This window comes from Leptinotarsa decemlineata, unplaced genomic scaffold, assembly GCF_025532065.1.
Source record: "Leptinotarsa decemlineata unplaced genomic scaffold, Ldec_3_MD MMD2_tig00000251_RagTag_RagTag, whole genome shotgun sequence".
In the NCBI taxonomy this organism is placed as follows: Eukaryota; Metazoa; Arthropoda; class Insecta; order Coleoptera; family Chrysomelidae; genus Leptinotarsa; species Leptinotarsa decemlineata.
The window spans coordinates 2,677,982-2,702,605 of NW_027412547.1; the positions used below are offsets into that span (position 1 = coordinate 2,677,982).

At 36.0% G+C, this 24,624-nt stretch overlaps 1 protein-coding gene across 1 annotated transcript in view; it reads left to right on the forward strand.

Annotated features, from left to right (window-relative positions):
- The window catches only part of inaE (inactivation no afterpotential E), a 145,147-nt gene that overhangs the window by 111,634 nt on the left and 8,889 nt on the right, over nt 1-24,624 (forward strand). Inside the window, exons 8-15 of the mRNA XM_074173398.1 lie at nt 1,035-1,269; nt 4,119-4,326; nt 8,173-8,408; nt 10,392-10,621; nt 15,885-16,080; nt 17,633-17,737; nt 21,339-21,592; nt 21,643-21,913. Coding sequence (XP_074029499.1) covers nt 1,035-1,269; nt 4,119-4,326; nt 8,173-8,408; nt 10,392-10,621; nt 15,885-16,080; nt 17,633-17,737; nt 21,339-21,592; nt 21,643-21,913 — 1,735 coding nt within the window. The remainder of the gene's footprint in view (nt 1-1,034; nt 1,270-4,118; nt 4,327-8,172; nt 8,409-10,391; nt 10,622-15,884; nt 16,081-17,632; nt 17,738-21,338; nt 21,593-21,642; nt 21,914-24,624) is intronic.

A 24,624-nucleotide genomic window follows, 5' to 3' on the forward strand; every position in this document is an offset into this window, starting at 1 on the left:
AAATTAAACTTCTACTAATTATTTTGTGCTTCAACTTGATGATGATGATGATTATATTATGAAATAAGGTTAGAAATTGCGACTGAGAAAGCTTATGAGAAATATGCTGGAACTTACCAATGCCATAGATGCAGCGTAAACAGGAATTTTGGACTTTTTGTATCCTGCACAAATCTAGACTATTCAAACAGGAAAATATACAGGCGAACAGTAGGTGAACTGTGAATGGATGAGAATCTGACATAAATTGGTTTTTGTCTGAGTATTTAGGTATGCTCGGTGAGGGTGAATCAATCTTAAGTTCGCGTAAGCCTGAAATCATTATCCAACATCAAGCCAAGATTTGTTGCCTCCGGTACTGTATTTAGATTTATACCATTCAGAGAAATATTTACTTAAGATAAATAACCTTTGGCATAATAACTTGGTACCAAACATAAGAACCTGCGTTTTATTAGGATTGAGTTGCAGATCGTGTTTCACGGAAGAGTCATAAATGTTTTGAAGTTCAGTATTGACCTCAGCAACAGCTTCATTCAGCATTTCTGGTTTAAAATATACATAAAGTTGGGTATCATCAGCGTAAACATGATACTTACAGAGATTGATCTTATTCAGTATATTTGAGGTATATAAACTGAAAAGCAAAGGCCCAAGTATAGATCCTTACGGATAACCGCTCATTAATCTCACCGATTCAGGACTCGAATGCTTTACTGTAGTTTAATGAGATCAGTAACGAGATGTCTTCTCTATCTGTTGCTGTCTTCCGTTATTTTAAGCAAAGCTGTTGTACAGCTATGTAGAGAGCTGAAACCCGATTGAAAGAGAGGCATTAGATTAAAGTTACTTGTCTATTCCCTGATTTGTTTGTTCAATATGCGTTACAATAACTTAGATATGGTGGGTAGAATACTTATGGGTCTAAGATATAAGCTGTTTTGGTTTGGGACAGATATAACATACGCAAGTTTCCACTGAGTTGGGAATTGAATGGCAATTGCTAATGATTTGTTCATACTTTCTGTTTTCAGATGTTGCTGCTGCATCCCTTGCCGTAAACGAACTGATGGTACCAAGCCCCAGATAGTCAAGGACAACTGTTGTCAATGTAATTACGCCGTTTTAGAGAAACTGACGGAACAGGGTGACATAGAAATAGTGTATGCCACATACCACGTGGATGTTGGACAAACTCCTTTCTTCGTCGCTTTAGACTATGACAGAAAAAAAGTTGTGATCAGCGTCAGAGGCACATTATCAATGAAGGTATGGTACAGTATAATGTATCATCGACTGACAGTGATGAAATATTCAATGTTCCTTTCAAGGACATTTTTGTAGTTATTCTGGATTGATGCAAATCAACAATATTTCTAATATACAGGGTGTAACATAAGTACGGTAAAATATTCAATTGACGTATTTCTGAGACAATTTTAGGAAAAAAGTCTATATGAAATTGTGTCCGAAAATGCTTCGTTTCGGAGATACGGGGTGTTGAAATTTGATTATTTGTTAGCTTTATGGAAATAACTCTTACAAAAAAATAAGTTATTTGCTCCTAATTCGGTACCCGGGTTTTTTTTGGCGTGTGAAATCATAATTTTGTATTAATTTTCATGCAACATCTAGAGGGCGCTGCGTATGCTGTCATTATTTATTTCAAATTGCCCTATCTTTTTTTACAGTAAACTTTTGGTACTATTCATGACAAATCCTAATTCCCACACCTTTTCCAAGTAAAAAAGGTACATCTCCTCAACAACGCTGGAGGTGATCGTTTTCGAGTTATTTACAATTTTCTATATCGATGCATATTACTTAGGGCGCTAAGTGAAATTGCTGAGAACATCACAAAAACCAAGTATGTGGTGGACCTCGTCAAAATAAACAAGTTTTTCCTATAAAATGTTTAACGAAGACTGATTCGTTTTCAAAATACAGATTGTTGAAATTTTTCAAAACATAGTAGGTTTTTGTCATAAGTTTTTTTTCAATTTTAGTTATTTTCATCAAACTTTATACGCAGTGTACCCGTACAGACTTCTCCTAAACTGAGCATTATCGAACTGCATATTCAATCCAAATTAAAAAATTTGTCTGGTTTAATTATTCAATTAGAAAGTGCTGCATTTCGGAGTTTGTTTATTAGGAAAATAAATCTGTTTAAAAAATCTGCTTTTCCGTTAATCAGTTGTCGCCCTAATACGAACGACAACTCTTAGAAGTTGAGAAACTTGTGCGAGCTAAGGACTAACGAGGTATTACCTTTTAACGTGTGATTCCTAACACGGTTGCAGAATCATCCCAGCTTCAACCGGATAAATTCTCTCGAGAAAAATATCTGGTCTGATATCAAAATTGAACGAGACAACTATTACAACAACTGTTCAAAATGACGAGCCCCAACAGTAATACAAGCTTCTGCTCTCCTCATCAAAGAATTCCGCACCCGTTGTAAAATGCCCGAAGTGTTTCTTATCGTTTCGCAGCAAGCTATGATACGATCCCTCAACATTTCCTCGTTTTCAATGGGGCTAGCATAAACTAGTGATTTTAGGTGTCCCCGAAAGAAAAAATCGACGGGATTGAGGTCCGGTGACTTCGGGGGCCAATGCTCAGTGACTCCTCTTCCCATCCATCGTTGGGGATATGCTACGTCTGAAAAAATTCTTGCTATCACACTTAAATGAGCAGGAGCTCCACCGTGCATTAACCAAGAGTGATTTCGGAGACCGATGGGAACATCTTCTATAAGTTGAGGAAGATTGTGTTCCAAAAAATGTAGGTAGGCATCTCCATTCAAACGTGATGGGAGAAAATAGGGCACAATTAAATAATCTCCAATTATGCCTACCCATGCATTAAAAAAGAATATGTCTTGGACATGAGTTTGCGTTATCGCATGTGGGTTATCTTCCGCCCAGATGTGGTTGTTATAGAAGTTCATGATATCATTTCATGAAAAATTAGCCTCATCTGTGAAGAGGATGTTCGATAAAATTTGCGGATGTTGTTCGACTTTTCTTTGAAGCCGTTTCGCAAATTCGATACGTGGTTGGAAATCACGTAGCGTAAGTGCCTGGACACGCTGAATATGATAAGAATATAATTACTGTTACTTTGAAATTCTGTAAACTGGCATGTGACTCACACTTGAAGTTTGACTAATTTTTCATGTACTTGTCTCGGGATGTTCAATTATTTCTTCGAGAACCGCCTCCTCCAATTCTACAGTTCTTGTAGTCCGTGGCCGTCCTACTGCAGAATTTGTTTCGAAGCTTCTAGATTCGGAAAGTTGCCGGAAAAGATTCGCAAATGTCGCTGCACAAGCAGTCACGCGTTGGAGATACCTTTCCTGATAAATGCTTCTGGCCTCGCTTGAATTTCCGTCAGCCAAGCCGTATGCAAAAACCATATCAGCTATTTCAGCATTCGTAAAGTTGGGCGTGGTACAAAAAATTCACTTTATAAACTCCGAACTGTGAATTTGTCAATTGATAGTTGCAAATGTGACAGCGAACTTCTATTTTTATAAACAAACTTCCATAGCCTACTCGATTCAATAAACTTAATTTGCAAGCGGAGAGTGACAAAAATTATTGAAATCAAATTTGGCATCGATATAGAAAATTGTAAATATCTCGAAAACGATCACCTCCAGCGTTGTTGAGGAGGTGTACCTTTTTACTTGGAAAAGGTTTGGGAATTAGGTTTTCCCATGAAAAGTACCAAAAGTTTACTGTCAAAAAAGTTAGGGCAATTTGAAATAAATAATGACAGCGTACGCAGCGCCCTTTAGATGTTACATAAAAATTAATACGAAATTATGATTTTCCACGTCAAAAAAACCCCAGGTACCGAATTTCGTTCAAACAACTAATTTTTTGCAAGAGTTATTTTCAAAAAGCTAACAAAAAAAGTTCAATTTCAACACCCCGTATCTCCGAAACGAAGCATTTTCGGACACAAGTTCATACCTATAAACTTTTTGTCTTAAAATCGTTTCAGGAATACGTCACTTGAATATTTTAACGTACTTATGTTACACCCTGTATAACTCGAATTGGGGTACAGCTCACTGATGATCACGTTATTCAATAATATTTTTCCAGGATATCTTGACAGACTTGAATGCTGAGGGTGAACCGCTTCCTCTCAATCCGCCGAAAGAAGATTGGTTAGGACACAAAGGCATGGTTCAAGCTGCGGCGTATATTCTTGAAAAGCTCGATGAGGAACAACTGGTAGAGAGAGCTTGGGCGCATAATCCTGATAGAGAAACGAATAGTTTCGAACTTGTCATTGTTGGACATTCTTTAGGTGAGCTATAGCTTCTTTACTCTCGTTTTTCCAAGTTCTGCAATATTATAAGTAATGGAGAATGTTCCTCAATTTGGGTTATTACAGCAAATCAAGTTTAAACAAAATAAAGTTGAGTTTAATTTATGGTAGCAGCAAAAAGTTGCTACTACCATGATAGAATCTGCAAAAGTAAGGATAACATCAAAGAAACATGGCGATTAGTGAATGAGTTTCGGGGCAAAACTCCCACTCTGTCAAAGAATGTCAACTTGGATGGCAACACTCTGAATGAATTCTATTGCTCCATAGCAGAGAGACTGTCAAATAATATAGATAATGCGCCAGATCCATTATTATTTATGAATAACATTAATATTGATGAAACATTCATTTTATATGAAACCAATCTAATAGAGCTGATAGATACAGTAAAGCAGATCAAAAATAAAACTTCTTGTGGCATCGATAACATATCGATAAGAATTTTTGAGAATATGCCAATCTTTACTCTAGAGTTACTAGTCAAACTTAATAATGACTCCTTTGCCAAGGGAACCTACCCACAATTCTTAAAAGCAAATGTTGTGATCCACATTCACAAAGGGGGTGACACCTCAGATCTCTCAAACTCTCGACCCATCTCGCTCATTCCAACTCTTGGTAAAATTATAGAAAAATTGGTAAAAATCAGGTTGATGAATTTCATATCTGCCAACAAAATCTTAAATCCTCAACAATTTGGCTTTCAATCCAAAAAGAGTACAGGGGATGCAATTTTTCATCTGCTAAAAATACTTTACTCTGAGTTGAACCTGAAAAATAAATGCGCAGCAGTCTTCTGTGACTTGTCGAGAGCTTTCGATTGTGTGAACCACGAAATTCTGCTACGCAAACTCCAACACTATGGTTTCAGAAATCAAAGCCTTAACTGGATGAAATCATATCTGAGTCAACGAACCCAAGAGTACCCCATAAAATTATTCCCTGTTCAAGCACTGCTTATGTTGATTTTAATAGCTCCTGCAATTTCGAAAACAGTGCCTGTTTATCTTATTCATTTATATATTTTATCTATTGACTTCCTTATTTACCTGTTAATGTCTGACTATTCGTTCATTTAGGATGTATATAAATATGTATGTGTGTGGTATTTATGTGCGTTTATATATGCATATTCATTTATTTGTCTATAATTGTTTTAGCTGTGCACTAAAAATCGTAACCATATTTCACTATGACACATACATTAAACCAATGTATATGTATAATGTATATTTATTATAATGAAACTCATTTATACATGATTAGCTTTGTCAACGAGTTTATACTTTGGACAATAAAGCATATTTAATTTGATTTGATGAGTTTTTCAAATTCACTTCGAAAAGTATTCAAATTGATGTTTCAAATGTTGGGTTTCAATTTTTGAAGGGATTTGTTTCTAATTCACATATTGGCAACAGCGCCTATATCAAGATGAAATAATTTATACGTACCTAGATATTCTACTTTAAAAAAGGAAAATTATCTTTATAAATCAACTATTAAGGCAAAATATAAATTATAGTTGAATACCACCTCCACAAGCCACATAAACAACAGTTGTTTTGTTATTTATTCATATAGAGGAAGATAGGTTAGGTGCACATAATGTCTCGGAAATAAAATGAAATATGTCATCTTTGTTTGTCTCATACAGGTAACAGATTCATTATCCTTTATTAGCTATAACCGATGTTGCCAAATGGTGAAATAGAAACGAATTCCTTCAAATGTTGAATGCATTATTTCATTCCTCTTTTTTCAGTATTTGAATAATTTCTTAAAGGAAAAGGTTGAAATGATAAGTATTGCCAAAACAGGTACAAAACCCACTCAAAGGATAGCTGTTGAAATGTATACATGTAACTGTGAACAAAAACTTAATTAAATCATTCAATAATTGGTAGAAAGTGTTAAAACATAATAAAAAAAACAATCGATGGAAAAAAACATAATAACACATGTAGGTATAAATGAATAACATGTATGAATACAAAGGAATACATTTTCAGATTTTTCATAAACACAAAGTGGAAATAATATGTTTTATTTTCCTCCAGGCGTTGAAAATAGTTCAGTTTTTTTCGCAAATATGATTTAATTTTTTACACATCGAATGAATTGGAGATTTCAATACCATATTCATTTTCGGAGTAGTTAAATAAAAACAGAGTGAGCTTTTGCTGTTTGAACGGGGTATGTTGAAGTTTGTGAGTTTATATATCAAAATGCAAGAGAGGTAGGTCCTGCGGTCCTCCAGAGATAACGAAAATCTGTGTAGTAATAAGTTATTATCAAAAACTGTTTCGAAATAAGTTCCGTCAATTCTGTATACAATATACTTCAAATGTTTTCGTTGAATTGATTTAAGCACATGAGTGTGATTCGAGTAAATAGGAGACCAACTCAACGAGCCATATTCTAAACACATTCTCACATTTGAGGTAAAGGGAGCAATGAAACTATCTTCATTTTTGAAGTCTTCATAGTTTCTGAAAGTTAAGCCAAGCATTTTTTTGCTGCCCATGCGGTTTTGATTATGTGCGATGAGAAAGAAGCTCAATTTGGGGTCAACATTAATGCCAAGATCTTTTGTTATATCCCGTGTTAGGAATCACACGTTAGCTCGCAGAAGTTTCGACTTCTGAGGGTTGTCGTTCGTAGGGGTTCGACATCTGGTTAACGAAAATACATATTTTTCAATATATTTTTAAACACGGACCCAAAATAATTTAATTTATTGAGTAAGTATATTCCACTGGTTTGATTTTTGAAGTATAAGTAGTGTAATGACATTTCTGTATATTAAGGGGTAATTTATTTGTTTCACACCAAGAAGCTGAACAATTAATATCTGTTTGGAGGAATTTACATTCCTTTTCAGATTCAATGACTTCAAATAATTTCAAGTCATCAGCGAATGAAAGAATGCTGCTCCGATATTTTGATAAAACAATTCATGGCTTTTGCACCATGATAATGCACCTGCATTTGGTCGAAAGCAATACCGTAATCATGTTCAAGCCACCGTATTCGCCAGATTTATCCCCTGCGACTTTTTCCTGTTCCCACGATCCAAGAGACCCATGTAAAGACGGCGTTTTGCGACGACGATTGAGAAGATACAAATCGGCTCAATGAGAGCGATCACGAGGATTGGAAAAACTGCTGAAACAAATGTAATATATCTTAGGGAGACTTATTAGAAGGGGACACTTCTATGTGTATTCTTCCATTTCATTATGTCTCCTTGATTATTTTTGTATATCCTTCAATGATTATTACTGGAGTTTTTTCTCAACACCTAACGAGAAAGATTAATCTTCCTCTTGAAGATGATCACTTTTTACTCGAAACACACGTCTAGGTGTTGGGATAAAACTCCAGTAATATTCATCAATTCACCAAACGTTTCAAAAAGTGCATCACAAGTATATCCATTAACATTTAATAATTTCTAGTACAGGTATCTTTGTTTGATGGGAGTATTTAACATTTTAGTTTACTATTAATATTATCAAACTGTTATTGAATAGAACTGGCCGATACTTGATGAAAATCCGTATTAAAACTAATTATTACAGTTTATTGTATGATTTTCACTATAAAGCGTTTTACAAAACCCGCAACACATGTTTCGTATAGTGAAACACTTGTCGCGAAGCACAGTTTACGTAAACAATTTACGTTTGAGGAATCTATTGTATATCGAAACACGTGTCGCGGTTTTTGTAAAACCCTTTATAGTGTATTATGAACTGTATTAATTAGTTTCAATATCAAACTATTCTGACTCTATCATAACCATTTCTCTTTTTTCAGGTGCTGGGACGGCAAGTATTTTGGGTATCCTATTGAGGGAGAGACATCCCAGTTTGTTGTGTTATTGCTACTCTCCCCCCGGTGGGCTTCTCTCTTCTCCTGCCGTGGAGTACACCAAAGAGTTCACAGTGTCAGTGGTGGTGGGAAAAGACGTCGTGCCTCGAATAGGCCTTCACCAGATGGAAACACTGAGGACCGATCTCATCAATGCCATCAAAAGAAGTGTGGACCCGAAAGTATGTACAAGTTTCTTCATGTCTTACTACTTAAGCAAGAATACAGTGCAGTTCAGTATATGAGGACTTTAAAACAGTTTGTGTTCAGTTAATTGATAACCTCCATTATCACCTCCAATACTCAAATATCCACTCAACACTATTTGGTCGATTTTACAAAAACTGTGTGGAAGGATCCTATGTTAGATCAACGTTGTTGAATCATGTTTCATTTTATTGGTGTCAGGTTTCTGTGACATTATGCATAATCCAGAAGATATACGCACAACTCCATTTTTGTTGTGGATATATTTCCCATTCACCATTGCACTTCAACGTAGTGACACCGTCTCCAACTTCTACCAGAAAAATTGCCAAATGGCTGTACAACACATCGACTTTATCTATAATTATCTACAACCATGTGACTATAAATATATGTAGCTTCTCATCAGCTTCAAAGTGTTGATTTTATCTTTATCGATTTATGGTGCGGTTACCACGAAAGCTCGTTTTCTATGTGAGTAACTAGCATATTCATAAGATATTAGCGTCGACATCTACCAAATACACTAGATATTGATGCAACACTGACAAAAATGTATGCAATGCCCGAAGAATAAATTGTTCCTCAACTGCCCTGCAGCGTGGAGTGTTAGAACAGTTGACTTAACTGTCCTTCTCTTAACAGCAGATCAGGAAAAAGAGGTTCCAGTTTCACAACTCTTGATCTTGTTAACAAACCTAGTAGACTAGGTGGATGCAGTCAGAGAGCCATTTATTGCCTCCTCGAGAACAGTGAGAGCAGAATCTGCATCAGTTGAAACAAACTCCCCAAAGCAGGGCAGCAATCCCTTATGTCGAAATGGTAATGCATCCAAACCAGAGGCGAGAGAGCTCTGCATGGCTGCATTCATTATATCGTCAGATTTGACTAACTTAACGATGGCTTCATATGAGAAGGTCTGCGATCATTAAACTTATGAATATTGCACCTTGAATATCCGGCAACCTCAATTTCTACCAAACATCTGGATCCTTTCAGTATGCGACTATGGCATTTTCCAGGACATGATTCATACGAAGATTCCAGAGGTGCATATTCCGGTCTGGGTGGCTACAGGTTACCTTAGAGGATTAGGAGTATCTCCTGGCTGTCGACTGCAGTTTTGCAGCCAAGGAATGGCAGGGGCAACTGAAATACATCTAAAGAAACTTCCTTCGCCAGCTATATATTTGTGTTTCTTACGTACCTGACGAAGGTATTTGCTAACCCATCGCCGATCAGGTCGTCACCAGATTGAGGAAAACTCAGCATGTAACTTCTGAATGGATTATTCTGCACAAAAAAAATTCAGGCTCCTATTGTGCCTGTCCCACTGCGGACTGGATCAAGGTTCCATCGTTTGGTAGAATCAGATCATTGCCACTTGATCGATCACTCACCAAATAAAATAAATGGCTTCGTTTAGAAGCTGGGTGTTGAGTTTGAATATGTGTGTTACTAGTGATCCTCTTGATTGAATGGACCCAGTAACTTTAGAATTTGGGAATCCTACTGTCTTCGTCATCCTCTCTCTGTCAGTCAGTTTGTAGCATTGCTGAGAATTATTGCCACCACATCTGTAACAGTTGCGTCTGCTGAAAGGAGTTTTTCGAGGCTTGAAATTATCAAAACATATTTGAGGAATTCGATGACACAAGAACGGCTTTCAGCTCTTGCTATTCTTTCAATCGAAAATGACGTAGCTCATTCGTTAGATTATTGTGCTTTAATTAAAGACTTCAGTCTAAGGAAAAGCCGCAAACATCAATTTAAATTTCTGTATTTATTAATTTGGAAATCTTTCAAAATAAAATATTTTAAAACTCAAATTTTATTTATTTGGATATCTATAGCATTTCTTGTCATTTCGTTAGACATGACAAATACCTAAACCTATAAATAACTATTATGATCTATGGTTTTTAGAGATCGCTACTATTACTTTCAACTATTTTCAGTGGAAGACTATAGCATGCAGCGTTCTTTGCTGTGGCTGTTCCCAACCTACGTCAGCTGTTGAACTGTCCACGGGGGAAAAAGATGTCTGTGAGTATATGAGATGCAAAGAGAACGCTAGGTCTCTTGGATTACATACTTCTGATAGCAGTATTGCTCTGACCACTCATCAACCACTGTTTCCACCTGGAAGAATTGTTCTCATAGTGAGACACCATCCAACAACTGGGCAGTAAGTATAAGATTTGTTTGTATCAGCATGAGTTAGAAAACTTTAGTTATCTAACGAATAAAATTATTTTTTATGAGATTTGAGCTCGGGTTGAAATTTGTGGGAATATTGGAGCCAAGTCGGACTGGTGAATATTGAAGTCAGTACCACCCTGTATATTCTTTCAAATGTGGTATTTGTAGCGAGCGCATTATGTATTTCTGTCTTCAAGAATCACTAGCAATAATTATGTTTAAAACAGTAACATCTCGGGAAAGAAAGTTTTTGGCATTCTACTACTCCATCTTGATACAAAAAAAGAGAGATGAGGGAGTCTTCCAAAGAAAGGAAGGAAGTAACTCTATACATGGATGTGTAGATCATGCAAAGAAGTAACTTTCAGACACAAACTGAAAGAAAGTCCTCCTGAAACAGCTACTTTCATATAAACATTGAATTATACGAAAGAAAAATTGTTTTCGAAACAAATACATCTATATGAACACTGAATTATACAGAAGATACTTTTCTCTACTCAGTTTGTATTTCCAACATTCGTTGTGGAATAAAAATCAGATATCATTCACATGAGTTCTACTTTGACTGAATGGTAACAAATTGCACTTACATAGAACACTGCCATCCTCACTGGTATACACCGATGTTTCGCCTTAACATCTCAATTATTGCTCTCAGATATATGCTATTAAGATTATTGTAACAAGTATATTTTTGAATACTCAGGTTTTTTGATAACAACAATTCTTGTATGTTTGTGAGAAGCAACAGTGTATAAAAGCCAAATGGAATATATTCATTATTTCGGTTACTGTACATATTTTGAAAAAATCCCTAGACACGTCAAATGTAAATTATAATTTGACATTCTTCAACGTTGAAATGCCACCCCTACCTTTTGACTGGGAAGTATAGGTTTATTAAGGTCTCTTCATTTTCTATTCAAAAATGTTATCGCTTTCAAGTTTATTGCAACAATTACGATAAAATAAATTAAAATCATGTGGTTACCGAAGTTTGATAAAATACATTCAAAAACTAAAATGTTATGAAATAAAGAATACGAAAAAGAAATATTTATGTTAACGAAGTAGATATTCAAAATGTTCACCGCGAACGTTTTGGCAACATCCTTATCTCGAATAAAACTGTCTTCTAACATTATTTAACATATCAGGCGTGACCGACCTAATTGCAAGCGTTATTCGTTCTTTTAAGTCATTCAAATCTGAAGGTTTAGTTTTGTACACATTGCTCTTTTCATATCCCCATGAAAAGAAATCTAATGATGAAAGATCAGGTGATCGCGCTGGCCATTCAATCGATCCTCGCCTCCCTATCCATCGAATGGGAAATGTTGTATCGAGGTATTGCCGGATATTAACCTGGTAATGTGGTGGTGCTCCATCCGGCTGAAACTATGTAGTATTCACTGGAACTTGAGGGTTTCCTGGATCAGGATATATATTTGCTAAACTTGGAATGACATCATTTTGAGTTAGTGCCAAATAATTATCGCCATTCAAGTTGTCCAGAATGAAAGAGGGACCAATGATATGGTGTCCTACAATCCCTGCCCAAACATTAACCTTTTGAGGGTATTGCGTGTGTTCTTGTCTCATGTAGTGAGGATTTTCCGTTGACAAGTAGCGGCAATTTTGCCGACTATCATGACCGTTAAGAGACAAAATGCACTCATCAGAAAACATAAGCCTTCTAATTGGGTGATATTGTTATCCAACATGTCCATCATTCGCTCACAAAAATAAGTTCTTCCATCAAAATCGTCTTCCATGAGCTCCTGAGTAGGTATCATTTCATAGGAATGCATTTTATTTTCTTTTAATATGTCAACTATCGATTTATGGCTAACATTGAATGTAGTGGATGCCTGTCTACTCGATGTATGTGGGTTTTCCTCAAACTCAAGCATCACAGTTGCATCGGCAACTGCTTTTTTATCTGCCTCATATGACCAAGCTTCCGAAACAGCTTCTCTATTTTGCTTATTGTTCCTTCACATATGAGCAGTATATTAGGAAATTTAACATGAAATAGGCGAGCTACTTCCTGCTGTGTTTCTCCATAACCAATCATTTGTTGAACTGTTTTATGCATTTCCGTTAATCTAACCATTTGTCAGACTTGAAATTAACGAACTTAAAACTCGATTCAAAATACTGACAACTGATGTTGTAATATACAAAACAAGTTGAGGCGTTTTAAAATTATGTTGCCACGGAAATTATTTACAGTTTTTCAAAGGATACCATCTAAAAAGAACATTGCTACAGTTTGTTGCAATAAACTTGAGAGCGATAACATTTTTGAAATAGAAATTGAAGAGACCATTCAAACGATATATCACAAACCTTGGGGATTGTACCTGTCACTCGACGGGGGTTAAAGGTAGAGATATCATTTTTCCATTGAAGTATGTCAAATTATAATTCAAATGTGATGTGTTTCGGGATTCTGTTAAAATATGTAGGTACCGTAAGCGAAATAATGAATTCATTCCATTTGGCTTTTACACACTGTATAATGTGTGGTATCTGAAGTTCAACTTTAGCAAACCCACCACTGTATTTTTCAAAATCATATTGAGTGTATAGTATATTTCTCTGACAATGTTATACGTTGATTCACAACAAACCCATGTTTTCACTTTCAAAATCAAGAAACGAAAGATATCCATTCACATTACTCTCAATGAGGTTGAAAGTTCATTTTGAACAGCTACTTTCATATAAACATTGAATTATACAAAAGAAAAAATTCTTTCGAAACAAATACTTCTATATGAACACTGAATTATACAGGAGATACTTTTCTCTACTCAGTTTGTATTTCAAACATTCGTTGTGGAATAAAAATCAGATATCATTCACATGAGTTGTGGTACTTTTTAAAATACAAATATCTCAACAGTTTTTTTCCAATCATTCAAATGTTTTTGATATTCCCCGGACCAAATAATTGAGGCAAATTCTAGTTTAGTCCTGACCAGGGACTAGTAATATGATTTGCAGATTTGATTATGTTATTGATGTGAGTGGGAAAGTTGAATTGTGAATTATAAGTATCACGAAGATCCTTTATTTCAAATTTTCTCTCTAAGATCTCCCCACCCATTACATATTCAAACAGAATTGGCTTCTTAATACGGGTGATTGAGAGTTCAGAACATTTTTTTAAATTAAAATATAATTCAATTATAATTAATCAATGGTTTTATCAGTATCTCTCTGAAGACCTATGCAGTCTCAAACAGTCTGAACACGTTTGAAATGTTTTAAGTCATCGGCAAAAAGTTAGCACTCCGAAAATTTAAGAGTTGAAGGAAAATCAGTAAAAATAGGAGTGGTCCTAGATTCGAACCTTGTGGAACTCCATAATTAGCCAAAAATTCACCTGAAGTGTTTCCATTATGTTTAACCGTGAAGTAACGCTTTTGAAGATACTTCCTCAATAATTCAAGCAAATATCTGAACAATCCACAGCCACTAAGCTTTTCTAGAAGTACGTCATGATGCACCTGAGCATATACCTTCCAGATGTCCGTAAAAACAATATACAACTGTGATTTATTTTCTGACGTGTCAAAAGCCTTATTGCTAAGTTTCAATAGATTAGTGCTGAAGTGCTGATTGGTTTTTGTCTGAAATGGAACCTTGTAGACTTCCATGTTCAAAAATGTGACTTGGAATGATCACTGTTGACACATTTTGAGTTGAAATCATTATAAGTTATTAACTTGATTTAAACTTTTATTTTTCTGTTGTTGTATTCGAACTCAAATGGATGAAAACATTCTTCAATTTTATGTAAATTTCCTCACATTCCCACAAATTCTAACTTCGAAACTTTATAACACTAACACTAACCATTACTAACCAAGTGTTTTAACAATTTCAGACAAAAGTATGAAAAACGATGGAGGTAATACTAATATATTGAAAAGTACTAACCCGTACCTTGTGCATGATCAATGAAAAAAAGTGAAGAGTTGAGTTTTATTTTTTATTTTCAAAAAAACCTTCATTTGCTTCATTGAAATCAGGCATGTGGACCATTTGCCCCAATGAACTCAGTGTCGATTGATGAAAATAGATTTTGTGGTAACATTAAACCAAATAAAATTGTAGCAAAAAGTCTGATAGTATGAACAGTTTTGCTGATATTTCTGAAGGCGAAAACCTCATAAGATTATGAAACTTAAACTATCCAAGCAAATAACAAATTGTTCCTTGCAGTCTGAGGACTCTTTGCTACAAATGCTTCTTAGTAAAGTTGGGAAGTTGAACCATTGCATGTAATATGCACTATAGGAACAATAATCCAGTGTTTTTTTATACTTTTGTGGTGTCGAGTGGTAGATCTATTTATGTGTGTTTATGTTCAAACTTTGGTATTGAATCAAGTCATCTCCAGAACAAAGACGTACATATAAAAACTGAATTATTCTCTTTATGGTGCCTACTTGAGATTTTCATGTGATAATAAAAAACCTGGAGAGTCATAGTCAGAATTTTTCTCGGTCTACTAACATGAGGGCTCATAGCTCAATTGGTTTTTTGGATGCCATTTAAATGAAAACTATATCCTAATCACCTACAAATGAGATGAATCACCTGATATGAGTCATAAAGAACAAAAACTGTTTTATATTGAACCGTATTCAGGAGCTTTTGTCAAAACTATAGTCACTTTGCATATTAGCATCTTTTATGAGTTATGTACATAAATTTTGGATTCATATTAGATTTTCATCAAAGAAACTTCAGTTTTTTCAAATCAGAGTATTACTTTATTATACCGGGTGATATTACGGTGGCTCACCCCTATAATTTTTTTATTATTGGAGATAGAAAAACGAAATTTAGGGGCTGTGTATTATAGTTTATTATATATAGTATATTATATTTTTTGACATATTTACTTGCTTTGTCGTACTTCCGGTTAGACCGGAAATGACCCCAACTTTCGATTTTCAAATGGATCTTCATATATATTCCATCGAGAATGACATTCTAAATCCAACAATACTTCACTTGTCAATATTTGACAAATAAAATTTCGTTTTTCTATCTCCAATAATAAAAAAATAATAGGGGTGGGCCACCTTACAGAATCACCCTGTATTAAATATCAATCGAATAAGTTTATCATGATAAACTCACAAAAAACTTGATTGTATGCTCTTTCCATGCATTTAATAGTAGTACTCATCTCCATATATTCTCCATACACCATTACGTTGCAGACAAGCTCTCAAGAAGAAGGACCCAGTCTACCAGGCCCTCTGGGCAAGCAACCTAGACTTCGACGAGGTTCTCATCTCTCCAAGTATGATTCAAGATCATATGCCTGACAAAGTCTTGGAAGCTCTGAACAAGGTATGCCATACTGTGCACGATCACCACCTGGATGCTCATGTTTACACCATCGAGGATGACTTAGACTGAATGTTGCATGGTTAGAGACGCTTTCGATGTTTAGTGTAGATCTGTGTAGCATTCCAACATGATGTTGCTCCTCTAGAAGAAGCCAGCAGTAGCGCAGTTGAATATCTAACTCTGTGATTGCGCTTGTCTAGGATGTGCAGATGTTTTTCAAATGAGCCGTTGAATGGAAATTTGAAGCACTTGCTCCAACGTTATTAAATGTCTGAAGAATTATTTCAATCGTCACTACCTGTTCATGAAATTAAAATTGTAAATATGTATTGGTACGTTTTTTACTATTCTATCCCAAAAAGCACAGTAACCTGAACACACTTTGGATTTCCTCAGATGATTCAAACTTGAACAGTTTTTGGTATATCTACATATTTCAATTTGTATCAAGAATCATAAAATATGGTTATGAATGTTTGTTCATTCAATATTCCTAACGTCATCTTTTCATCTAAATAATACACATATTTTTAAATTTTTCACTTCCTTAGGCCTAAGAATTCCCAGTAGAATTGGGATCATCTGAGGTAGTTCTCACCAAAAACTATTTTGAGTAATTTAAAGAGTCTGTTTGCTCTCCGTATCTCAAGTAAATTTTATTATTCCATCAATGCCTCAGTTTAAGAACACCCAGTATAGGATTTGTAATAAATCAATCACAAAAACCAAAGTATTTTTTAGTGTTTATCGTAAATCACCTCAGTATTTTCCAAAACCCCTGACGTAGGCTAAATTACCGTTGAAAATTAACTGTTTTCAAATAAAAATAACCCTTTGATGAAATTATGTACACCCTCATCTACTTTTTTGATAGTTGAATCCCAAAACTTTGCAGATAGAAATTCAAATGAATTTCAACTGACTCGGTAACCTCTGCCTTCGTGATTTGTGGCTCTTAATTTATGGCGCCCAACGTAGGGCCAAGTGAGAGTTCAAAACTTATTTTGATATCAATTCATGCAGATTGTTCACGGGTCTCATAGTTATAACTTGGTATAGAATGAGAGCACAAAATTCTGAACAGAAAGTCTCAAATCCCATTTTGCCATATGATTCGTCCGAACAAATTTTTGTGAGTAATCTGTATAGGCAGATATTCTTTGAATTATTGAAAATAAGTGACATATATATCCAATCATTTTGATATTGATATTCGAAGAGGGTATAACATAACATTATTGACACCTATAAGGGTTTTCAGCCAGAAAACAACCAACCTAGTTAGTATAGTTTTGCCTGAGTAAGCAATTGTATAACGAAATATTTGTAAGTCTCATCTTAGGTAAATTTAGGTGTAAAACATGTTTCAGGTGAATATGTAACAACTGAGGGTATGAAATTTCGTATTTGTTTAGATCCACAACTATTTCTCAAATTATTTGTCATTTGAGGTTGGCAATCACCATCATCCAATCAAAAAATGTTCATGAAAACAACTTTTCTGATAAATATATCAATGAAAGCTTGTCTCAAATGGCAACGTGACGTTTTTGTTTTCCATGTTGCATTTGGCATGTCCACTTAATTTGGTGTCGCCCGTTTTTGTGTCTGACAGCAAGGTGTGTGGACAGGTACAACAAAAAGCAGAGAGAAGATCACACGGTTCGCAGAACAGGGGTACCACCCCTGTGGAAGTCAAACCGCCCCCACCCGATACCAGGTACAGTAGCCTTAAAAAATTATCCCTATTCTGACATTGCTATGCTTTGTCGCCACAACCTATCCACTGTTTTCCAACACTCGGTGTGGTGTCTGCCCTTCGGTGTACCCCAACTGAGGATGCTATTCCCACCTCCAGCAGGCTTACAAGCCAAACACAATTATTTATAGGTGTTATGGTATGAAATTGGGAATTTAACATAGAGGGTCAATGAAAATGAAACCACCAGAATGTTACTTTTTTTTATTCCAACCGTGATTATATTGATTTAACATTTTGCTCATAGAATCTAGTTGATTCAACCGCGAAATGAGAATCGATAATTGAATATTATTATGAAAACTGTAAATGCACTATTACAACAAAGTTTTTCAATGGCCAAGGTCTGGATGAGCAAATTAGGTAGGATGAAATAGATCCAAAGTGAATAGAAACATTCACGATTCAAACTCGACTCCATAAGGAAGCTGATTATTTCATTTGGTGAGTGATATTTCAATTGACAGTTTTCTTTTCACTGACTCACCTTGTATATTCAAAAACTCTATTTCATTGAAAACTACTTGATCATGGTTGCGATAAAAAAACACCTGAACGAATTTAGTTTTTCTAAACCTAAATGATTCAATAACTTGAAAATGAGTCTATAAAGGCCAAGATGTCGACTTACATCAAGGTTTTTAAACACAGAGATTATTCAAGTTTTAATTTAAGTCTGCCTAAATCTTCAAAACTACCTGAAGTTATGAATTATCTAGCTTCATTGCCCAAAACGTACCTAATAAAAATTCATGACAACGTATTAAAAAAAAACAATCCTTGTTGTTAACGTTGTTACTGAAGATGCCAATCACATTTTGCAGTCAGATATGCATGGTTTTTGTGGTATTCAGTCATTTTTTAGTTATATCTGGTAACAATTACAACTTGCACTCACCCCTACCATCATTGTTAAATTCAAAGTGACAATTTGGCTGAGTCTTTTCGGAGAACACTGAAAATCTTTTGCTAAATATCACACGAAGATTTTTACCTTGTTTCAACGTTTTTAACTTACACCCTGTTTTCAATTACTCGAAAAATTTTTGTATATATTTCTCATGAGACGCTCGAAACTCACTTTTTTCTCACTCCAAATTTGACATTTTCGTGTTATACTCATTACTATCAGTGGTATTTTTTTAGCTGAATAGGTTTTAATAGGGGAGCCCAAGCGGGGTTTCGGGATTTACTAAAGCGCGGCAGATTTATATACAGAGGGATACCTTGTACCCGGTTAAGTACCTCCACCAAATATAAGCCCCATATATAAGGCCGCCCGTGAAGGATAAAGGATCAGATCAGTAAAAAAACTTGATCATGAGAAATTCTCGAGCGCGTCAGATTAAGGTAGGGTGAGTTAATTACATGCTAAAAAGTGTATATTCCAGTAATCTGACAGTTTGAGAGTGACGTAAAGAAAGGGGAGGGCAGCCAAATTGTAAAAAAATAACGTCATTTTGAAGGAAATAATTCAAGGATAACGAAAAATATATAATCTGACGATTTCCGCAAGTCAAAATAACAAAAATTCGTCGATAAAGTTTAATGCGTGCAGCTGTGTGATACCTATATTTCCTCCTCCGAGTTTCTATTCCCCTTTTATTTTTCTCTATCTATTACTCTCTCACTCCGTCCCCACTCTGAATTCTGTTGCCATGACGACATCACAGCTGATCACAGAGATTTGTTCGTGATGAAGATGATGAATAATTAATCAATTGATTATAAAAAATAAATTTTTTTTGAGCATTTAAAAAAATTATTTTCTTATAAATACAAGTATTCTACTTAAAAAACATACACTTATTTACTTGAATGCTATTTCCTGGGCTTTTCAATCAATTAACTTTAATGATTTAAAAAAAAATAAAAAAAAATATCAGATTAGGCGAATCCCTCTAGATGATCGTCAGATTATGAGACAACATGTCTAGAACATAAAGATGAACGATATATATATCTTAATCTGACGCGCTTGAGTCCTTCAAAATGGCGATTTTTTTTGGCACATTATAATAATGGTTGCGAGTTTCCGCCAGATCGAAATCGTCAGATTATTGAAAGAGAGCTTTTTTTGTTGCACTTAACACCCCCTTAGGAAATCTGACGCTCTCGATTAAATTTTTTTATTTTCACTTTTAACCATTACCAGAGTAACATACAAACATTATTAAAAATACGTAGGACATTGATGCTATCAATATCTGACGCGCTCGAATATGTCCATGCAACAGTATTTTTTTACATATTTAAAAATCTATAACCGCTTCCCCCACCGATGAAAAGGTATATATTATATAACATTTTTTTCTCATCATCTAAGCTTTGCAAACTGATATGTTTCTATGACGCTCGAGTGAATCCCCATTTTGCATCGTGAGCTCCCCTACTATTTCTTCAAATTGTATTTCAGCAAAAACTTCTATGTAACAATTATGAGGATTTAGTTTTCTTGAATAGTTCTTGCTACAGAAATCAAATCAGTCTAATAACTGTGTCAAGAAGAGACGCAAAGGTAGGTACTTAGAATTTAAATTCAAAATGTCTACGTCTGCCAACATTTCTTGATAATAGGATCTGCTCATCTCAAAAAAAGGTTTCGTATATGCAGTGAAGCGTCGATAAGTTTTATATGAGCCCAAATTTAGGCCAATTCAAACAATTATCCACGACCACCATCATATATCCCTTTCGTTAACAACCGTTAACGAAAAAAAAAACTAACATGTTAACTACCACACTTTTGAATTTATCTTCAAATGAACATTAAAACTCACCATTTTGCATTGACTTTGCATTGGCTTTTTATTTGATGAGCATAAGTAATTTCACCATACTTTTTCTTACAAGAATTGGCCCAATAGAAAAGTTCTCTAATTTGAAGCAAAGTCCAATTGATTCCGGTGGATTCACTCGCGAACATGTTGTAAAGGTGCTGACATGTTGATTTCAACTAGGCCAACTAGGCCACAGTATTAACCACACAACATACTACCACAAAACATAGGAATTCTTTCTGCGCCAAGCAGCTTTTAACATCTGCACCAAATGTTTATGCTATAGTTCAGATCTTAGTTACTCCACTTCTCAGCTAGTTCCGGATCAACCCCGTTTTATGTTATTTTTCTGCCGATATGATTTTTTAATTTTTCCTTTGTGATACTATGGGAAAAACCAGGGCTTATGATATTATTGAAGTTAGGATGGATTGTTTTAGTGCGTTTAGAATAGTATTCAGGGGGTACAATAATAACATTATAATTTCTGAAAGATCTGCATTCTTTTCAAATCGGTCAACATTGAGAAATATTTTAATCTTGTTCGCACCATTTGGGCAGACAGTCACTAGTAGTCTAGAAATAACCAATGGTTTGTGATAATTTCACAATGTGACATCAGGTAGGACTGTAAACACATCAAACTCAGCTTCATGCCAGCTTATCTCTTCAATTTTTGACCAGATAGGTGAAACTATATAAAAGCGAATTTGCTACTTCCATCTGTGGAACAACAAACACTCGACGATATCCATGTTAACAGAAACCACGCAATTTTCCAGGTTGTAACCACCCTGGGCCCCAAAAAACCCCAACGTTCTTCCTCCACCAGCGAAGCCCCTTCAGGAAACTACGTCTCCGCTACATCCATCCCCAACTTTTTTTTGGAAACCAGCTTCACCTCCTTGCAGAGCCCTTCGAGTAACTCGTCTCTCACCAACGGCTACTACTCCACGAGAAGTCAACCCTCTCCCCTCTTTCTCCACCAAGCCCCCCACAATGGTGTGTGTATAAAAAACAATAGTGCGATTCACAGGTGAGTTGACACAGTGAAGGATGTTTTTTTTTCTAAAAGTTTTCTCTTAGTCCAGTACTGCAGAGAACCTCCTTAACGAAAGGCAAGCCGTCCCCCAACATGAGTCTTCGTAGTCCTTCCGAGCCCAAGGTGATCATGAAAACCTTCAGCTTGAGTTTGCGGAGTTGCACCAGTCCCAAGGTGGACTTGATCCACGACGATTGGCTGGGGTTGGCTCCTTTAGCTAGTCCGGAAAGTTTATCCGAGCTATCTAGCATCAGCTCTCGAGCTAGTTTGGTCACAACAACGAATATTATAGCGGAGGTTAACAGCACTCCAAGGGTGAGTATTTGCGTGACCAGCATTATGAAGTACAAAAAACATTCTAAATGGTTCAATAGAATACTCTACTATCATTACTGAACTTTGCAGACATAGTGTTTCGAGTATGGATATGCCAGCAAACAGATAAACCCCAGTTTATTTCAATTTCTCTTATTATAACATCAACAAACATCAATGGATAGTTAGTAATGGTGCAGTTCTACATCTAAACGGTTTCAACAGTCTGATAAAGCAGAGCTCTCTATGCCTAGACCTCAAAGAAATGTTTTTAGGTATAAAATATCTTGAGAAAAACCACCAAATAACTGTGAAATTACATACGAAAGTACTGTCTTGAATTTTAATAAATAAATTACTCTTGCGAAGCTTTAATGCATAGGACAGTGGACTATATGACTTTTCAACGCTACGCCGACATAGTATATCTGAAGGCTTGACTGTGTAGAAATTTGTAAAAACCCATCATCCCACATCCGGATAGTCAGAAGAGATGACTTGTTCAGCAGAGCAGACCATAAGGAAGCTGATTCATTATTATAATTTGTAACTTCGTTATCATTCACATAATCACATTCATAGCTACCTCTAGCAGGTTCTATTTTCAGAATAATTTTGGTCAATTGCGGATACGGATCCTCTCGAAGCATATTAAGCAATGAAGGTGAATGGGTCTATTCGACCCTCCACCGCAACTCGCAAGGATTTATTGTGGCTCACATCAATTCACACTCGACCAAATAAACCCAGCTTCTTAACGAAGCTGATTAGATTGTTTGGTGAGTGGTCTTTCAGGTCAGATGGTAAGAGTACGGTTCTGCCAAACTCTTAAATTCTGATTCAGACTCCAGCGGGGCAGGCACAAAGTATATGCTCTGCTGTTTCATCATTTTCCAAACAGAGGCGGCACACACTGTCTTCCGACAGTCCGAGTCCTTGCATATGATGATTCAAATGACAGTGACCTGTAAGAAGGCCTGTTAGACATCGTAGTTCATCCCTACTGTAGTCCAACAACTGTATCAAGATTCTGCCAGAAGTTCATAAATCTTTTTGCAATTCAGGTATTCGATGTTTGTTTAGCAAAGCTTAAAGCGATGCCAATGATAGGTTCTGGTCCGATGAAGCTGTTTGCAGCACCCTCCATTGCAAGGAAGTCAACAGCAACAGTATGGCCAGGAATCCAGACCAGAGACAATTTGTAGACTATTCCTATCGAGGAGAGTTGTTTTTGGCAATTTGCTACCAATTTAGACATTGCTCAGTAGGAGTCAAGAGCTTCCAACGCCGCTTGACTGTCCGAAAATATTCTTATTGACTTGTGAGTTAGGTTGGATTTATCCAATCTCTCCGCACACAATTCAATAGCGTAAATTTCCGCATGAAATACAGTCCTAGGCAGGTTGATGTCTCTGCCCTGGGTCTGCGACTGAAAACACCTGCACCAGAACCGGAAGGTGTTTTTTGTCCATCTGTGATCCAACAACTATCTACTTTTAATATTTCCTTCTCTACTCGGGAATAGTACTTTATAAGGCAGTTCGTAGTTGTCAGTTGGAGGCATAAAGTCAGAGGTCATTTCCAGAATTCTGTGACTTCCAGTGTCAACCAACAGTCTGTTGCACTCTGCATTAAATTGATTTGTACAATTGGCAATGTGCACAAGTCTGTATGCAGTCCATCTAGGCTCTCTCTCCATAAGAATGTGGAGAGGAGGTAGACGGTGTGGTACTGATGGCACCACTGATAGCTAGACAAGCCTGTCTCTGTAAGCCAGAGAGCTTCGCTTGGGCCGTTTTCTGTAAAGCCTACGGCCACCAGGTAATTGCACCATAAGTGATCAGTGAGACAGTCTGGTTTTGTGTAAAACTTTTCCCAAGTGAGCGTTCCAGGTGAGTCTTTTATCGAGGACAATGCCAAGATATTTCACCCCCGTTCCAAATGGAATGGCCTCACCATTAAGGGAATGTGGCGTTAGATCATCTAGTTTTCCCCTCCTGGTGAAGGGGATTATCACAGTTTTGCTGGGGTTGACAGACATCTGCTTCCCCAGGAACCAACTGTCAACATCGTCCAACGTGCTTTGGAGGATATTACAAGCTACCCTTCTCGACGTGGACCTTGCCAGGATGACAAGGTTATCTGCATAAGCTTGTCGAGGGCATCAAGCAGATTATACATCAGGAACGACCACAGAAGGGGAGATAGTACCCGACCTTGAGGGCAGCCCCTGGTTACCCTGAACCTAATGACATCTCCTTGAAGTGTCATAGTTGCAGATCTGTTTACCAGCATGGCATAGATCCAGCCAGTTATGGTCGATTCTATACCTTTCCTAGCCAGAGTCAATCCTATAGATTTAGGTAGTGCATTTTTTTCTTATCAAAAAGCAGTGTAAAATTGAAACACGAAATTATTTCTCATCCATTGTTTTGAAAATAACAAAAGTAGAGTCACTCAATAACTCACAAACTTATGAGTAGAATATCATGAAATTTCTACAGCTTTCTTTCGAAGCTATCTATGTGTTAGGCTCTAGAATGTCCAGCTCATGTAGTAATAACTGGTCATTTCAAAAAATCCTTATATATTTATCCTTTATTGAGTAAGGTCATGATTTACTGTTTCAATTTTTTTCAGAAGTTGTTGTTGCAATTCCCTCTTCTTGATTGATTCAGTTCATTTCTTTGTTTGGCAGTGTCGCTCTTAGT